The 16952-nt window shown below is 36.2% G+C and overlaps 1 protein-coding gene across 2 annotated transcripts in view; it reads left to right on the top strand.

Annotated features, from left to right (window-relative positions):
- The window catches only part of LOC149800647 (serine/threonine-protein kinase RIO2-like), a 48313-nt gene that overhangs the window by 16152 nt on the left and 15209 nt on the right, over positions 1–16952 (top strand). For both annotated transcript variants that reach the window (XM_089954657.1, XM_089954658.1), the window contains exons 4-7: positions 543–597; positions 4753–4873; positions 11031–11119; positions 14433–14624. In XM_089954657.1, the coding sequence (XP_089810783.1) occupies positions 543–597; positions 4753–4873; positions 11031–11119; positions 14433–14624 (457 nt within the window). The remainder of the gene's footprint in view (positions 1–542; positions 598–4752; positions 4874–11030; positions 11120–14432; positions 14625–16952) is intronic.

Raw genomic sequence — 16952 nt, 5'->3', positions numbered from 1 at the left:
TCCATTACGGATCACTGCCATCTCATCTCTGTCTGCATGGGTTCAAGTCTCGGATTCGGCTAATGTGGGTATGTGAGAAAGCTTGCCAGTAGCTTCTCATGGGTCGGTGGTTCTTTCCGGTGTTTTCCTGGGTTCTTCCTCCACCATTAATACTGAATGCCATGCATAGCCTATCGTGTGCTAAAAAAATGGCGTTAAACCCTACAACAACAACATTGGTTTAGGTGGAGATATGGTAACAGACAGATTGATGGACAGAAAGATAAAGAGACAGAAGGTACAAAATATCCCCAAAGCTTGTTAAAAGAGTTATGGGAAAAATAATTTACCAATTAATTCTTTCTTTTCCTGAATTGTCTATACAAGTAGATCTGTATAGCAGCTTTTAATGGAGAAATATATTAATGCCTTAATATTGGCAGTAATGTGCTCTTTGTTGAAATTTTACAGCTTTGGAATAAAAGACCATGTAAAAATTGCATGCATCTTATCTTTAATATTTTGTAGATTTCATTAAAATCATTTTATTTTACTAATTGCAGATATTTACATAGTAGCCGATGAAGAGGAGAAACAGTATGTTTTAAAACTTCACAGGTAATTTGTCCATTATTAGAGCGATGTTTCATGATGAAGGTCGTTACCTGGAGGGAGACGTTATCAAACATTTTTAATTCATTACAGGGCTCGAATTTAACACAAATTTCTTTGTAGCCAGAAATACTAGTATATTGAGAAATTTACTAGTCCTGCCAAATCTTTACTAGTCCAGTTCACAAAACAATGTCACACAGCTTTCATGTACGTTTAATGATTCAGTTTTAAAGTTCGAACAATCAGCAACAAAACTGGATGTTTTCTGTGTGTTTGTTTTTGCGAATTGCTTACACCAGTTACACCACATAACGTTCCTTTTCTCGTCATAATTCAGCCATTCCCTGTCTTTTGTCCATTTCTTCTGAAATTTTCCATTACACTTTTCCCATCATAAGAATTATTCCTCATCGTTCTCATTCAGCTTTTGCTTTTGTTCCAGTGGCTGAACACCTTCTATCAAATGCCACATTTTGCCTGTCTTATAAGGAGGGAATTATGCCTTGTTTTGAAATACTATATGTTATAGTAAAGCTGATGCGAATTATTTAAAGCAAGAAAAGGAATGACACAGTGTCCTTTATACAAGAAAGTCAGCGCAAGAAACGTTTTAAAACACATGTCTTTGCCCCCCGCCTACAATTAAATGGCCACTCCCTAACTTCAGCAGATGTTCTGCATGATCAAAGCAGTGGCTGTTGTAAACACTGTTATAAAATACTAGCATCAGAAGATAGTGTTAGTTTCATCTTGGTAAAGGTGTGTTCCCATCAAACGAAGCCATCTGACACTTGGCACGTTGTATTTAACAGCTCCAATTACGGTATCATAAGTCGTAAGTTTGGTAATTGTTCCTAATTAATCGAACCTCAGTGTATTTTTGAAATTAATAAAAATTCAGAAAATTTTTAAATCTTAGATGCCCATGCTCAGAGATTTTAATTCCCAACAAATGTACGGCATTCTGCTTGGATATCTCCACATGTATTCAATTATTTGTTCATTCTTGTAAGGGAAAAATATAAAAACTATTCTTATCATCATAGAAAAGTAGTTGTATTGAAAGGATGTGTCAATAACGTAAACGTAATAAATTGATCTAATTCTTATAATTATTTCGATTGAAATGTAAAATATGTAGTTTCCTGTTTGTGACTGTTGGAGTGTTTGGGTAGCGAGCAAAAAAACACAACCTTAAACAAAAAAACGTGCAGACTAATTTCTTTGAATAGTTTTTGCTGTGTTCTTTTGTGTGGTATACCGCTTGGTAGTTTGTTACTGTGGTCGAGTGAGTAAAGTGTGATACCACATCATTTTTTCATTTAATTCATTATCAGATTAATTAGGATCAATTACCAAGCTTCCGTTGTTAATGATGGTACCATAATTTGCTCTGTTAAGTGAAATGCACAAAATTGGATGGATTCTTGTTATAGAAACGCACCTTTCCGAGGCAGAAATTGGCTTCATCTTCTCATGCTAATATTTTATGACTGTGTTTACAATGGCCACAGCTTTGATTCTAAGAACATCTGCTAAGTCAAGTCTTTGTTAGGGAATGGTGTAAACAAACGCTGACTATTGATAACCGAAACTTACTAGTCCATTGGACTATTAACGTTATGAAAGTTACTAGTCCAACAGGAAATCTGCTAGCCTCGGGCTAGTGGACTACTGCTAATTTTGAGCCCTGCATTATAAAATCAGCAAATTATTCAGTTATTGCACAGCAAGTTTGACATTGTATTGGCATTTCACATACCATCCATTGTTCTTTTCGAAAAACAGAAATTTAAGTAATTTGTCAGAAACCACTAAACAGAATTCAGACAAATTTAGAGAAAGAATTTTGGTTTGAATGCCTATGAAATTTGTGCAAAGGATGCTGATTTGCTGTCTGAGATAGCCTTTAAACTAAAGATTGCAGAACAGAACAAATTTGAAATAAGGCATCCGGATAGTAAGGCCTTCAAAGTTTGTACAGGTGATTCTGATTTGCTATCAGATATGGACACATTTGCTAAAACTAATCAGACCTTCAAACATCCTGATCTTAAGAACTGCTGAACAGAATTTGACTAAATTTGATAGCATTCTGGCATGAAGGCCTTTCAGGTTTATAAAAGTAATGCTACACAGCCAAAGTGGAAAAAAAACTCGGGGGGTATTTTTTTCAAAAACAGCTAAAGAGACTTGATCCAAACTGGCAGTAAGCATCCTCACATCAAAGCCATTGAAATTTTTTAAAATGATCGTGTTTGCCATGAAATATGGCTAACATTATTAAAGAAAGAAAAACCTTTAAACCACTCCTCAAAAACTGCTGAACAGGATTTGACCATTTTGACAGAAAGCATTATGGCATAAAATGTTTTTTGTATTTCACAGATAATACCAGTTCAGATGTCTGTTGTTATTATATCAAAAAGTTCAAAAGTCAAGGTAAGTGACTGAAAGAAGAAAAATGGTTTCTGCATAATAAATTGAGTTCTGCACCATCTACAGTTACCAATCTTTGTGGTTGGCATGGAAGAACCCTATCCATTTTGGGGTCAAGGGGCAAGGTTCAAAGTCACTGACAAAGAGTAGGAATATTGATTCCACACAACATACATGGACCAAGCTCTCTGGCTGGCTTGCACTTTTGGTAAGGAAGAACCTTGCTGATTTTGGGGTCAAAGGTTAAGGCCTGTCTGACTTAAATGAGAAACATTTGACAGAACAACATTAGTTCTATATCATATGCCTGGACAAAATGATGGGGTTGGTTTACACTTGGAATAGGAAAAATCCTATCAATTATGGGATCAAATGTCAAATGTGAAGGTAACTGTGATTGAAAGAAGAAAAATGGCTTCTTCACTATAATAATAGTTCTGCTGCATAACATGCCTGAACCAAACTTGGTGGATTGCTTGCAGTTGGAATACATACAAATCCTATTGATTTGGGGTCAAAAGGCAAAAGTTCAAAGCCTCTGTAACTGAAAGAAGGAAAATGGTTGCTGCACAATTGCATTGGTTCTGCATCACAGACCTGGTCCAAAATTTTGTGGCTGGCTTGCACTTTGGATAAAGAAGGCTATTGATTTGATGGTCAGAAGTTGAGGTCCTTGGTTTTTATATTTTTTTATCATCCCCTGCTGAAATAAACTATTGGGGCACATAGAAATTGTTTCCGTCTATCACACTTTGATCTCCATAGCATAGAACGAAAACAGTTCAAGTTGTCTCTTTGAAACTTGGCATGCATGTTAGACAAGCGGTACAAAGGTGCCTTTGGCTATTTAGGTTCTTCATTTAAAGTATTATAGTCCTTTTTGTCTATTTATATATCAGTCCATCCATTGGCCACACTTTGATTTCCATGGCAAAATTTAAAACCATGTAAGATAACATTAATGTGCATCTCAATGCATGCATTGTTTTAGTGTTTTATGGCACAGCAATACTAGTAAGTTATTTAGTGCATTTCTCAAGAAGACATAATAGTAACCAACCCTGACTGATGGTAGGATTTGAACCTGCGCCCTTGAGTCTGAGTACAGCATGCTAACCATTGAGCTACTGTGGGTGTTGTTCTTGTTGTTTTGGGTTTAACCCTATTTTTTGGCATATGAAAGACTGTACATGGTGACCTCTATAATGGGTGGCAGAAGAAGAACCCAGGAAAACCCTGATAAGAACCATCAAAACCATGGGAAGCTACTGGCAAGCTTTCTTACATATCTACATTGACCTAGCCTGTGACTTTGACCCATGTGGACAGTGGTGAGATAACGTGATAGGTAGATGCAAGTGCTTCAAATCATTTGGTCACCTATGGCCTCAGAGCTAGCATGGCACCTGTCTTAATTAGTTGCCTCTTACATACAAGTGTGGCAGGTCTATTCTACATCCATAAGCCCTCAGTTGGTTTTTGCACTAATAAGCTGGAAGGAGTGAATGTGGCTAGATAAATTCTTTTTTGTAGTTTAGTCTGATTTTAACACGGATTGTGTTGTGTGAAATGGTTTTAATAAGATAGTAATGAGCCTCAGCTCCCTGACTAATCATACTAAATTTTTGATGATCAGTATGCAGAAAGGCTTGCAGTTATAGTCAGAAGTAGTTGATCTATTAGACAAGAAGTAAATGTCAGAAAATTCTTTTCTTTCAGACTTGGTCGAACTTCATTTCGTCAGTTGAAGAACAAGAGAGATTACCACATGCACAGGCATAATGTATCCTGGCTGTACCTGTCTAGACTGGCAGCTATGAAGGAGTTTGCTTACATGAAGGTAACTCAAAGAACAGATCTCTTATCTCTTGCAAATCTTGTATGATTCAGATTCTCCATCATGACTAGTACTTCATTTGATTGCAAAATGTCATCAGTTTCCTCCACGTTATGAGTGGTAATGGTATTAACTATGTGTAGTAGGTTACAAAGCACAAGAAAAGATTTTGAATAGTCTTCCTGTTTTGATTTGTTTGAAATGGTACAATCAGATTTTTATTTCATTTTCTGAATAAAATGTTCAGGCAAGTGACACCTTATTTTTACATGCACTGCAATATTTTCATCTTTGGGTTCTTAAAGCTGGTATTAGCACCATTCAGAAAATTTTCATAATCAAATTTGTGCTCAGTTAATAATAAAATAAATATTTCATAATTGTTCATTCTTGTAGTATATTGATCTTTGGGGCAAAATTTACTTTCTTTCGCAGTTATCTGATTACATTGTCATAGTGTTCACTTGGAATCCAGGCTTTAACCAATTTGCTTTGTTGATGATCAACAGGTCTCACATGATTTTTACATTTTCAATCCCACATCAGTAGGAAAGAGATATGGCAGTTGCTTCTCTGGTAGTGGCAGCAAAGTCAGCAGTTTGTTAAGGCTTTGGTTAATTTTCCCTAAATTGATTCTTGTCATATTTGGCATGTTGAAGCTGACACAGCTCATTCAGTGACATGTTTGGCATAAATCATTTTGAAGCTCTTCAAAAATTTTATTAAAATTTTAGTTAAACTTTTTTCATTATTTTATATCATACTTGGTGTGAATCATTATGAAACTAAGACATTCATTCTCAAGTTCACCAACATGGAAAATTTGCATTAAAATTTTCATTAAAGTTTTTTTTAATTACATTTTCAAAACTCCACAATGAAATTTCTTCATACTTAGGATGAATCATTATGAACCTAAGACAACTAATTCTGTGACACATGCTCGTGCCCTTTTAACCTTTGGTTAATGGTTACTAAGAAAATTTACATCATAGCTTTTGTTAAAGATTTTCTTTACATATTCTAATGAGGGTGCTCACCAGTTATTACATACTTTTGAGAGAGTGACGATAAGGTAAAGTTGTTTGGATTTGTTGTTGTTCTTGTTGTTGTAGGGTTTAATGCCATTTTTCAGCACACGATAGGCTATACATGGCAGGCCAGTATTAATGGTGGAGGAAGAATCCGGGAAATCCCCGGAAAGAACCACCGACCCTTGAGAAACTTCTGGTAAGCTTTCTCACATTTTCACTGGTTGCATTTGAAACATGCGCATTGGAGAGAATGTTGGCATACCTCTATGCTACATTGATGTAATGTGGCTGACATTTCTTTAGATATTGTACTTACAGAAATTGTACATGATCTAAGCTCGCGGCTACACCACTCTGTCAATAACTCGTGCCATGATAGATCGCAAACCCGCTTATAACGCGGGGTCAGGCATGGATCCCATTTTTAAAACCAGAAAATACCCCCCAAAATTGATTCCTATTTGTTGAACTTGAAGAAAATCGTGATCAAAATTGGTAAAGAAAACTTCGATATATCGCTTGTTTTTTTCATCGAAAATGGTAGATATGTCCTGGAAATTTTAATCAACACTCAGAAATATAAAATTTTAAAATAGGTCATACAATTTTTTACATTTTCTTTCCAAATGACATTCCTAGCACACTGCAATTAAATGATATGTAAGGAAATTTCTATCAATGAAAATGTCACTTACGCAGAGTGGAGGCAGTACTTAAATAAATACAAATTAAATAATGTTTTTATCTATTGAAATTTGTGTTCTAGTTCTATCTTTTAATTCCCTTTAAGTGTAATTGTCATAAATGCTATCTGTCCTCTTGTAATTAAACGTAAAATGCGTCAATCTACTGTAACAGCTATGTCCGCAAGCGTTTCTCTGAGAACCTAATTAAGTGCCAACCGTGTTATGATAACTGACTTCTGGAAGTATTTGTTGTATTGCTGCACTGAATTAAAAGCTGGCCTCCTTTGTATTATTACATTAATTAGGTCTTTTGAATCAAATAAAGGAGGTGGAATAAAAGAAAAGTTAAAAGGCATGAAAATCCTACAAACTTAAAGTTTAGCAGCCCCGGTCGTATGTCGGGTGAACTCACTTCATTTGATCAATCAAACACTTATAAATGTTATTGTGTATGTAACATAAACTACCTTAAATTAACCGACTCTTTCATAACTGATCAAGCTAACAAGGCAGCCAAGCGAAATGAATACTTTGTAAAATAAAGAGCGTGATTTCACAGATATGAACCATTGTGGGCAAGCAAGTTTCAGAGAATTCTTGAACTGGCACTTTGAGATATTCTCATGGATGATAAGAAGTTTGATTATTACTTCCAGTGAAATCACGATATCAATATTGTACTAACTGAACAATACAAAAATTGAGTTTCAACATAGACGATTGTCTCATGAAATAAATGTTGCATGTTTTTAAAAGAAAGGAATCTTGTTTGGCGGTGTATCAAGTTAGTCTAGTTCCCTGCTCTGTGGACTCCCAATTTGGCAGGATAATATTAAACACCACTATGGGAACCAGACTCATCAAGAAAACAAAAAAAGCAGTAATGTAATACACAGATTTTTTTCCGTGTACACGTGATGATTGTTGAAACCAGTTGGAACAATCTTTCATATGTTGGACATTTTGAAAATAAATGTTATTTAAACAGAATAACGAACAACTTCATTAGAAAAAGCGTGTTATTAAATTTTTTATGGACTTGATTGTAAAATGAGGATTCAGTCAATAAACAACCCAGTTCCCTAACGCGGCTCCCCCCTCATGGTTTTCTTGATGTCAAAGCGATTTGTTTTCTTCAATTTTTGGAGGTCCCTTGGTAACTCGCGCCTCACATACTGCGGTCTATGTTTATCGGACCACGTTGTGTGTGAGTTATCGAGGGAGAGGTGTAACTAAAATGACTGCTCCCTTATGCTAAGAAAATCAGCCTGAATTAGTCTAAAGTACACTATCTTTAGCACCTATTAAAATAGGAAAAATGAATTTTACCCAACTAGACAATACCAGCTTCTGAAAGTGCAATGTATGAATTACTGCCTATATAAAATGTTAAAAGAAAGTTATCGGCTCCAGGAAATGAAATTGACCAAGCGGAGCTAGCAGTTTTTGAAAGGTGCACATTTGAAGTAAGGCTAAGCTGTATACTCTATAACCCATATTACATCCATCAATAATACACCAAAATAACGGGAATTAAAGCTTCTTTGAACAATACCTAAGATATACAAAGTCTTTCTTAAATAGCCAGTATAACCAGTGAGGAATCCTAGGGAAATTCTTTTTCTCTAAAATTCTAACCTATGCAAATATGAAACTGTAGAGCGCCACCAAATGCCTTCATGAATTTTCTTCAAACTTGGGTTGAATCAAGGTAAAGCAAAGACAGTTCATTCTGTGACATGTTCACTTGTTCCTTTATCTTTTGGTCTGGGTCACACATTTTACAGCAGTGCTTTGATCATGGATGTAAGCTGACCTTGTATTGTGTTGTACATGCCTGATTGATATTTGATATAATATGTAGTGTTACATAAAGATTCCGTACAAGTACAGCACATTATAAACTGTCTTTAAAAGACTACCTATTGTGCCAAAAAGTAATGGGCCTGCAAAAAAGGTGGTCTTTCATGACGGGGCATAACTCTGTATAATAAATAAAGGCGTGAATTGAGAATTTTGTCTGTCAGGAAAGGTGTATTTCATGACAGATTTTACTTCAATTATTTTATTATGCTAAAGAAATTGAATAAAAATGACCATAAAATATGACAGGTACTCCGAGTGGTGAAACATCTTTTTGGAACATACATTAAGGAAAAAACCAAATGTTCAGACATCTGGGGGGTAAAACAAAATGTGACATGTTTTTTTACATGAGGGTAACATGAGATGACATATTGGCACGTGATGGTACAATATGATATGAATTTGAGGGTAATATAAGGCCATATTTAAGAGATGGACTTTTTCACGATGTACATTTATAATGTATCTTAAATATCACATTCAAATTTCACACATCTGCAAATATGGCCCACTTTTGATTGTTCAAACATCCCAGTTTTGGACATTCAAATTCACAATAAACTGTTTTAACATTTTGTACAGTTTATAAATGAAACCCAGCTGCATACTGCACGTGTCCAGATCACAGTACACAGACCCATCACACAATGCATATCTGGGTCTGTGCAGTTTGTTAGGAGTAGTCAGTGGAGCAGACAACATAGAATTTGATCTGCCGCACTTTATGCATGGGCAGGTCAAGGGTTATGTGGCTGCAGGTGGACCAGAAACTTATAAGTGAGTATATATAGTAGATTAAACTGTAAAAACATCTTAATCTACATTCTGATGATGATTTTATTTATTTTCTCTGTTTAAATAATTTAGAATAGTCATGTTTTCAAAAGCAAAGCTGTTGCAATAAGTAAGGCTTTTCCTACTAACCCACAGGAACACGTAATCACATGTTTGCTGATCCTGCCAAATTTCACTGATTCTATGAAAATCTAGCCATAGTCAACATTAGCAGTAAAACTCCAATGTGAACCTAGCCAGTCAACATTAGCAGTAAAACTCCAGTGTGAACCTAGCCAGTCAGCATTTTTAGCAGTAAAACTTCAGTGTGAACATAGTCATAGTCAACTTTAGCAGTAAAACTTCAGTGTGAACCTAGCCAGTCAACTTTTGCAGTAAAACTCCAGTGTGAACCTAGCCAGTCAGCATTAGCAGTAAAACTCCAGTGTAGACATAGTCATAGTCAACATTAGCAGTAAAATTCCAATGTGACCCTAGCCAGCCAGCATCAGCAGTAAAACTCCAGTGTAGACATAGTCATAGTCAACATTAGCAGTAAAACTCCATTGTGAACCTAGCCAGTCAGCATTAGCAGTAAAACTCAAGTGTAGACATAGTCATAGTCAACATTAGCAGTAAAACTCCAGTGTGAACCTAGCCAGTCAGCATTAGCAGTAAAACTCAAGTGTAGACATAGTCATAGTCAACATTAGCAGTAAAACTCCAGTGTGAACCTAGCCAGTCAGCATTAGCAGTAAAACTCAAGTGTAGACATAGTCATAGTCAACATTAGCAGTAAAACTCAAGTGTGAACCTAGTCATAGTCAACATTAGCAGTAAAACTCCAGTGTGAACCTAGCCAGTCAGCATTAGCGGTAAAACTCCAGTGTAGACATGGTCATAGTCAACATTAGCAGTAAAACTCCAATGTGAACCTAGCCAGCCAGCATTAGCAGTAAAACTCCAGTGTGAACCTAGCCAGTCAGCATTTTTAGCAGTAAAACTCCATTGTGAACCTAGTCATAGTCAACATTAGCAGTAAAACTCCAATGTGAACCTAGCCAGTCAGCATTAGCAGTAGAACTCCATTGTGAACCTAGTCAGTCAACATTAGCAGTAAAACTCCAGTGTGAGCCTAGTCATAGTCAACATTAGCAGTAAAACTCCAGTGTGAACCCAGCCAGTCAGCATTTTTAGCAGTAAAACTCCAGTGTGAACATAGTCATAGTCAAGATTAGCAGTGAAACTCCAGTGTGAACCTAGTCATTGTCAGCATTAGCAGTAAAACTCCAATGTGAACCTAGTCATTGTCAGCATTAACAGTAAAACTCCAGTGTGAACATTGCCAGTCATCATTAGCAGTAAAACTCCAGTGTGAACCTAGCCATAGTTAGCATTAACAGTAAAACTCCAATATGAACCTAGTCATTGTCAGCATTAGCCGTATAACTTCAGTGTGAACCTAGCCAGTCAGCATTAGCAGTTAAACTCCAGTGTGAACCTAGCCACAGCTAGTACTACCAGTGTATACACTAAGTAATTGCCTGTGTGGTAAAACTAACTTTATGTCCTGATATCCACAAATACAAAGTTGTTATCCACAAATCTTTGAGTCTCTTTTTTCAACATTAGTTGCTGTAATTAGACAATATTAATTTAGACTTTTTCAGCATTAGTTGCTGTGATTAGTCAGTATTAATTTAGACTTTTTCAATATTAGTTGCAGTGATAGTCAATTTTAATTTAGACTTTTTCACATTAGTATTTTATTGTTGAATATATTTCAATTTTTTTCTGCAGGCTTTGTATGACAGAGGATTCCCAGTGCCCAAACCAATTGATTTTAACAGGCATGCTGTTGTCATGGAGCTTCTTAGTGGACATCCCATGTGAGTTAATGAACAGGAGAGCTTCTAGTCATAGAAGCTTTTAGAAGAGCATTTCAGATGGCCTGTTTGTTGTTTCTCCATCCATTAGCACTTGCTTCTTATTGCTTGTCCTAAAATACTTAGAAGATAGCCATGAAACTTTACATACATATTCATCTCAAGGTCTGGTTAATCCTGAATGAAAACAGTGCCATTCAAACAATAATATCGCTCTACAGCATCCCTCTTGAAAATCTTATTGCTGCTTCTGAACAGACGATCACATCAACATTGTGTTTTCAGTAATGGACCACCAATTAAAGGAAAACACGTAGTTGATGACAAAATATTTGGTTTTATTTTGCTATACTGTACTTAATTTCCAGCTGACAAAGTATCATCTGAAGTCTTGGTGTGAAGTTACTGGTCTGTTATTAGATGATGATCAGGCAGTCCACATGTTTAACAGTTTGTGGGCTACAAATAAATGCAACTGAAAACTGTTATTCAGAGCTGAGAAAGATTTCTTCAACTCTAATGAATGAAATGTGTGGCTTGTATGCTTATTAAAAGCAGAAATTATTTCTTTTTTTAAGACATTAGCATTGATTTGTATTTGTATGAAAACGATTTAGTAGTGTGATCCCAATGGTGTGGGGGTAAAGTGTGTATCAGTCACAGTGGTGTGGGGGTAAACTGTATCTATCACAGTGGTGTGGAGGTAAACTGTGTATCCATCACAGTGGTGTGGGGGTAAACTGTATCCATCACAGTGGTGTGGGGGTAAACTATCCATCACAGTGGTGTGGGGGTAAACTGTGTATCCATCACAGTGGTGTGGGGGTAAAATGTGTATCAATCACAATGGTGTGGGGGTAAACTGTGTATCCATCACAATGGTGTGGGGGTAATGTGTGTATCCATCACAATGGTATGGGGTCAATCTGTGTTTCCATCACAATGGCGTGGGGGGTAATGTGTGTATCCATCACAATGGTGTGGGGGTAATGTGTGTATCCATCACAATGGTGTGGGGGTAATGTGTGTATCCATCACAATGGTATGGGGGTAATGTGTGTATCCATCACATTGGTGTGGGGGTAATGTGCGTATCCATCACAATAATGTGCAGTTTTGCAATTGTTGTCATTAGATGATTTATGAAAAATTATAATACAGTTGATCAGCAATTTAGAGCAGATACAAGTGAAACTGCAAAGAATTGTTGAAAATATTTACTGTTTTAAAAAAATATGTTCTTTATTAAAATAACCCTTGGTTTTCCTCTGAACTTTTGGCATTTTTTACTCTGTATTATGACTTTTGGCATTAGGTTTCAGACACATGTATTCATAAACTTCTCATGTGACAAGTTAAAACAAAATGAACCACCTAGTTGATAAAGACACTGAACATGTGATTTAAGAAATCAAAAATTAATTAAGAAATTGTTAGGCATCCGCAATATCATCTTCACACCAGAAATTGATGAAAACATTTGCTTGTGTAATTTAATACATAATGCCCATAGTTGAATAGTACATATATATCGAAATAGCAGATGCATAGGAAATAAAGAAAAACATTAATATCACCACATTTATTCAGCTATCTGCATCTATAATGTTTGAATAATTGTAAACATTTCTTGAAATGCAACATTCTTTCTTGTCAGCGGTCTGCATTTCATATGTGTTATTATCATTTAGTGTACTTACAATACCACCCAAATTAGTATAGTGCATACTTGGTATCTAAGGTTGTCAATACACAAACGTAAAAATAATTGATTTTCAGTATTGTTATTGGATGACTAATAATTTTTCAACCAGAAAAACATTATACTGGTGGGAGAATACAGAAATGGAGTATTGTATGCCCATTGGCTAGTAAATGGATTTAATTTGTAAATGGATTTAATTTGTTTACTTTATAATTTTACAAACTTCAATCATTATACTTTAGTTGACAATGAAATGTTTGCTTTTGTTTTGATATCCTGCATTTAATTTCCTTCTGACAAAGTATCATATGAACTCTTGGTGTAAAGGTATGTTATTATGTACAGACCAGGTTGTCCCCTAGTTTAAGGCTAAAAAGATGCTGCTGAACACCTGTTATTCAAGGCTGAGAAAGATTTATCAAACTCTAATGAATGAAACCATGTGTGGTTTTAATGCAAGTCTAATGCAGAAATTAGTTCAAGTTTTAATACATTATCATTATATTCTATGGGAAATTAATTTATAGTTGATTTTCTTTACTGACAGATTTCTTTTGATGTTTAGTTCATTCTAAATGAAAATGGTTCCAATCTGACATCCTTTCCACCATGGCAGCCATCTTAAAAACCTTATTATTGCCACTTGTGCATCAACAAATTTTATGAACGGTTTCTTTTGGGGAAAGAAGGAAACCTATTACTTTTGGGGGTTAAAAGTCATCACAAAATCACATAGATGTGTTTAGTGCCCACATCTTATATATAAACACCCACATTTGTCTTTCTTTGTGTCTAGTTTGGCAAACAAGAGGTCCCAGGTTCAAAACTTTTTTTTGCATTTGTTTGTTCAAACTTTTCTTTTAACTCACTCAATTCAGTTATTTTACATCTTTTTTATACTTTTAATTTTGAAACTTTCTTTCAAAACTCCTGTCATAGGACGGGCAGTGGCTAGTGCTCTTGGTAATAATATGCATTTGGAAAAAGAAATCAAGCTATTACTGTAGATTCAAGAGGTCAAAGCTAATGTTATTTACACTATGCTGCCTTATTAGACACAGAGTGGGCATGTATTGTACTGTTCATGGTACCATTGGGTTTTTTTGTGTGTAAAATTTATACATGTGGAGCTCTAAGCATAACTGTTTATAGTGTTTAGTGATTTGTTGATTAGCTGATATGTAATTTGTATGCTTTAGATGGCAAGGTTTACTCATTTTTTAACCAGCAACAAATTTGCAGAAGATGACACTTATTTTTCAAAAATGTTTTTGCTGACATACAGTTTCCAGATTTCTGTTTCAGTCAGTATCTTTTAAATGACTAAGTTGTTAATGTAACAAGACCATGCCTGTCATATTTACTCATAGTTATTAATGTAACAAGACCATGCCTGTCATATTTACTCATAGTTAAACAGTAAGCTTTTGGAGTAATCAGTAGTGTTGCATGGTCGATTATGAAAAAAATATTTTCCGTTTGCTATAATTGTGTATATAATATTTGTCTTGTAAATTGACAGTGGCACATCACATGGATATCTTATCTGTGTGTTTTGCTGATTAAGACATATCCTTCTTGAGTTTATTCAGGAAATTGTACATATTTCAGGTGCCAAGTGCGAGAAGTTAATGACCCAGCAACCTTGTATAGTGAATGTATGGAACTGATTGTTCGATTAGGAAACTGTGGTTTGATCCATGGAGACTTTAATGAGTTTAATCTCATGCTAGACATTGAGGATCATGTAACCATGATTGACTTCCCACAGATGGTGTCCACCTCACATTTTAATGCCGAATGGTAAGAACTTTTGTAGCGAAAACCTAAAATAATTTTGAATATTTGATAAGTTCTGATTAGCTGTACAATAATATTTCAGAAAACTTAGTTGAAATATTCCACACTTTTGAAGTTGAACCCTTTGCTTCATCAGGCCATGTTAAAGCCTTTCTCCATTGAATACATTATTTAGTTAGATTAACATAAGAAATCAACTCCACTACCTCCCGAATCAAGCACTCCCAAAAAGAAGATAAACTTCTCTCACACACATACACACACAATCACAGAGGGTAGCGACTCTTACATTACCCCTTAACTGTCTTGCTTGCCCTCTTTATACCAGCTGTTTACCAGTTTCACTGTTTTTCTTGAAAGGCAGACAATGTTTCAAAGAAATTCCTGTTTCCACAGCGGGATTTTTTGCTAGCCATACGTCAATAATATTTGTGTTTTTACTTGGCATTAACATTGCTTTATTTTATTTTGATTTTGGGTCAGTAACCTCAGTTTATCGCTGCAGCAAAGTTCATAAAGGAGATGGCAAGGTCGGTGCTATAAAACACGCTATCATCGAACACGTTGTCATTCACATTTTAGCATACACTGCCTTTTGTTCACTTGCTCCATTAATAATAGGTTTTGTATTTTGAACTTTTTAACACCCTGAGTTTTTAGTTTATGCTTTTTTTCTATTCTTGTGTTGTTTCAGTAAAAATATGTTAACCAAGTGCATTCAATTTAAGGCAAGGGAAGATGTGAATGAGTCCTATTTAACATCCACCAATGTGCTTCATCTCTTCCTTATTTGGTCTGAAGAAGTCAGGACTGCAGTAGTACAGCAAGCAGCCAAGGGGAAAGACAAAGTATGCATCTGAAATCAGCATCTCTTGCAAGCCTTGTGGAAGATGTTGCTGGACCCCCCATGACCACCTAAGGTGTGATGTTTACAACCATCACCTCAGTGGAAATGAGGGAGCAAAATGTTGAGGTTTTGCAGCCTGTCTCCTTTTAATAGGTGTATCATGTAGTTCAGGAGACAATGATGCAATTATTACATTCAGGCCAAACTTTACCCTTGTTTCCCTTTCTTGCTTCTACTGGCTTTCCTGGCTTCTTGTGGGAGTGTTCCACACCCCCATTTCAGTCAACCCAGTGGATGTAAGTAACCCATGTCCAAGCATGGCCTTCAGGCCTGCGATTCCAGGCCCATAGAGATTTTGCTAGATCTGCTGTATTTATCTTTCAGTTCAGTCTTGTCATCTGGAGCTGTAACAAGCATCTAACCCATCCAACCATCTCAGTTTGAGTATCTTATTGATAGATGGGCAGGAATCTTAGTGATGGATCTGTCTTGCTGTGCCTTTGGCAAAATAACCATATTATGGTGGGGATTTTAATGAAAGATCTGTCCATCCAGCATTTTCCTTTGCATGGCCAGTATGGGTGATGGCAGGACCACCTTCCACACAGCCAGCAGCTGTGCCGATGCTGTCTCCTGGCAAACCAGCCAGCTGTTCCAGTACAGATTTGCCTGCAGACCTAGTTTGCTGTATGTTCGTGGCTTATCCTCATTGGAGTTACAGTGCCACCAGGTACAGTTTATCTAGATATGCCAGCCAAACCAGAACAGGACTCTGCACAAAGTGAGTGTGAAGATACTCATTCAAAACAGATTTCGCTGATCCAGCCATGGAGTGGACTGAGTTCAGTTTCAAGGCTGCTGTTGAATAGATATACAGAGCGTTGTTGGCTTCATCATCTCCTCCTTCATCTTCCACCGTGCATCTTACTATAAGGTCCAAGCATTAGTAGATCTCAACAATGATGAAGAGACTCTGTCCTTCTGGTTGCTTCCCAAGTCAGAATAATTTGGGAGATTAATGCCTGTCTGTGATCAGAGGAATGCAAATGATATCATTTCTAAAACCTAAATAGCAGTAATGCTGTCCTCTTGCTGGTACAAAACCAACTCCGATAGCTTCCATACTGACCTCCTGGCTCTGGATAAAAAATTATCAGTGTTCGCATCTTCACCACTGTTTTATAAAGGGGACAAGAATGCGTTCCATGCCACTTTGTCACTATGTCTTCAGTATTAGACTTGGCTTCATTGGCGATTTTCTGGTTTGCTGAGAAATTGAGCAAAGAGCATACCTGGGAGGCTATGGCCCAAATTGGTCATGTCGTTAACAGTGCAGTTCACCATTCCATGGCAAATTTGCTTACTGCCTCTGCGAATCTTTACCAGGGTTTTATTTCTGGCTTTTTCTTATCCATAAGGCAAACGGCAAGTTCATTGACCTGGATTGCCTTAGGAAATACATTCTACCTCCAAAATTCAAAATG

Source organism: Sinohyriopsis cumingii, chromosome 4 (genome assembly GCF_028554795.1).
Source record: "Sinohyriopsis cumingii isolate HCF-2022 chromosome 4, ASM2855479v2, whole genome shotgun sequence".
In the NCBI taxonomy this organism is placed as follows: domain Eukaryota; kingdom Metazoa; phylum Mollusca; class Bivalvia; order Unionida; family Unionidae; genus Sinohyriopsis; species Sinohyriopsis cumingii.
The sequence above is the reverse complement of the archived record's forward strand: the minus strand, read 5'-3'. Positions and strand labels throughout refer to the sequence as shown.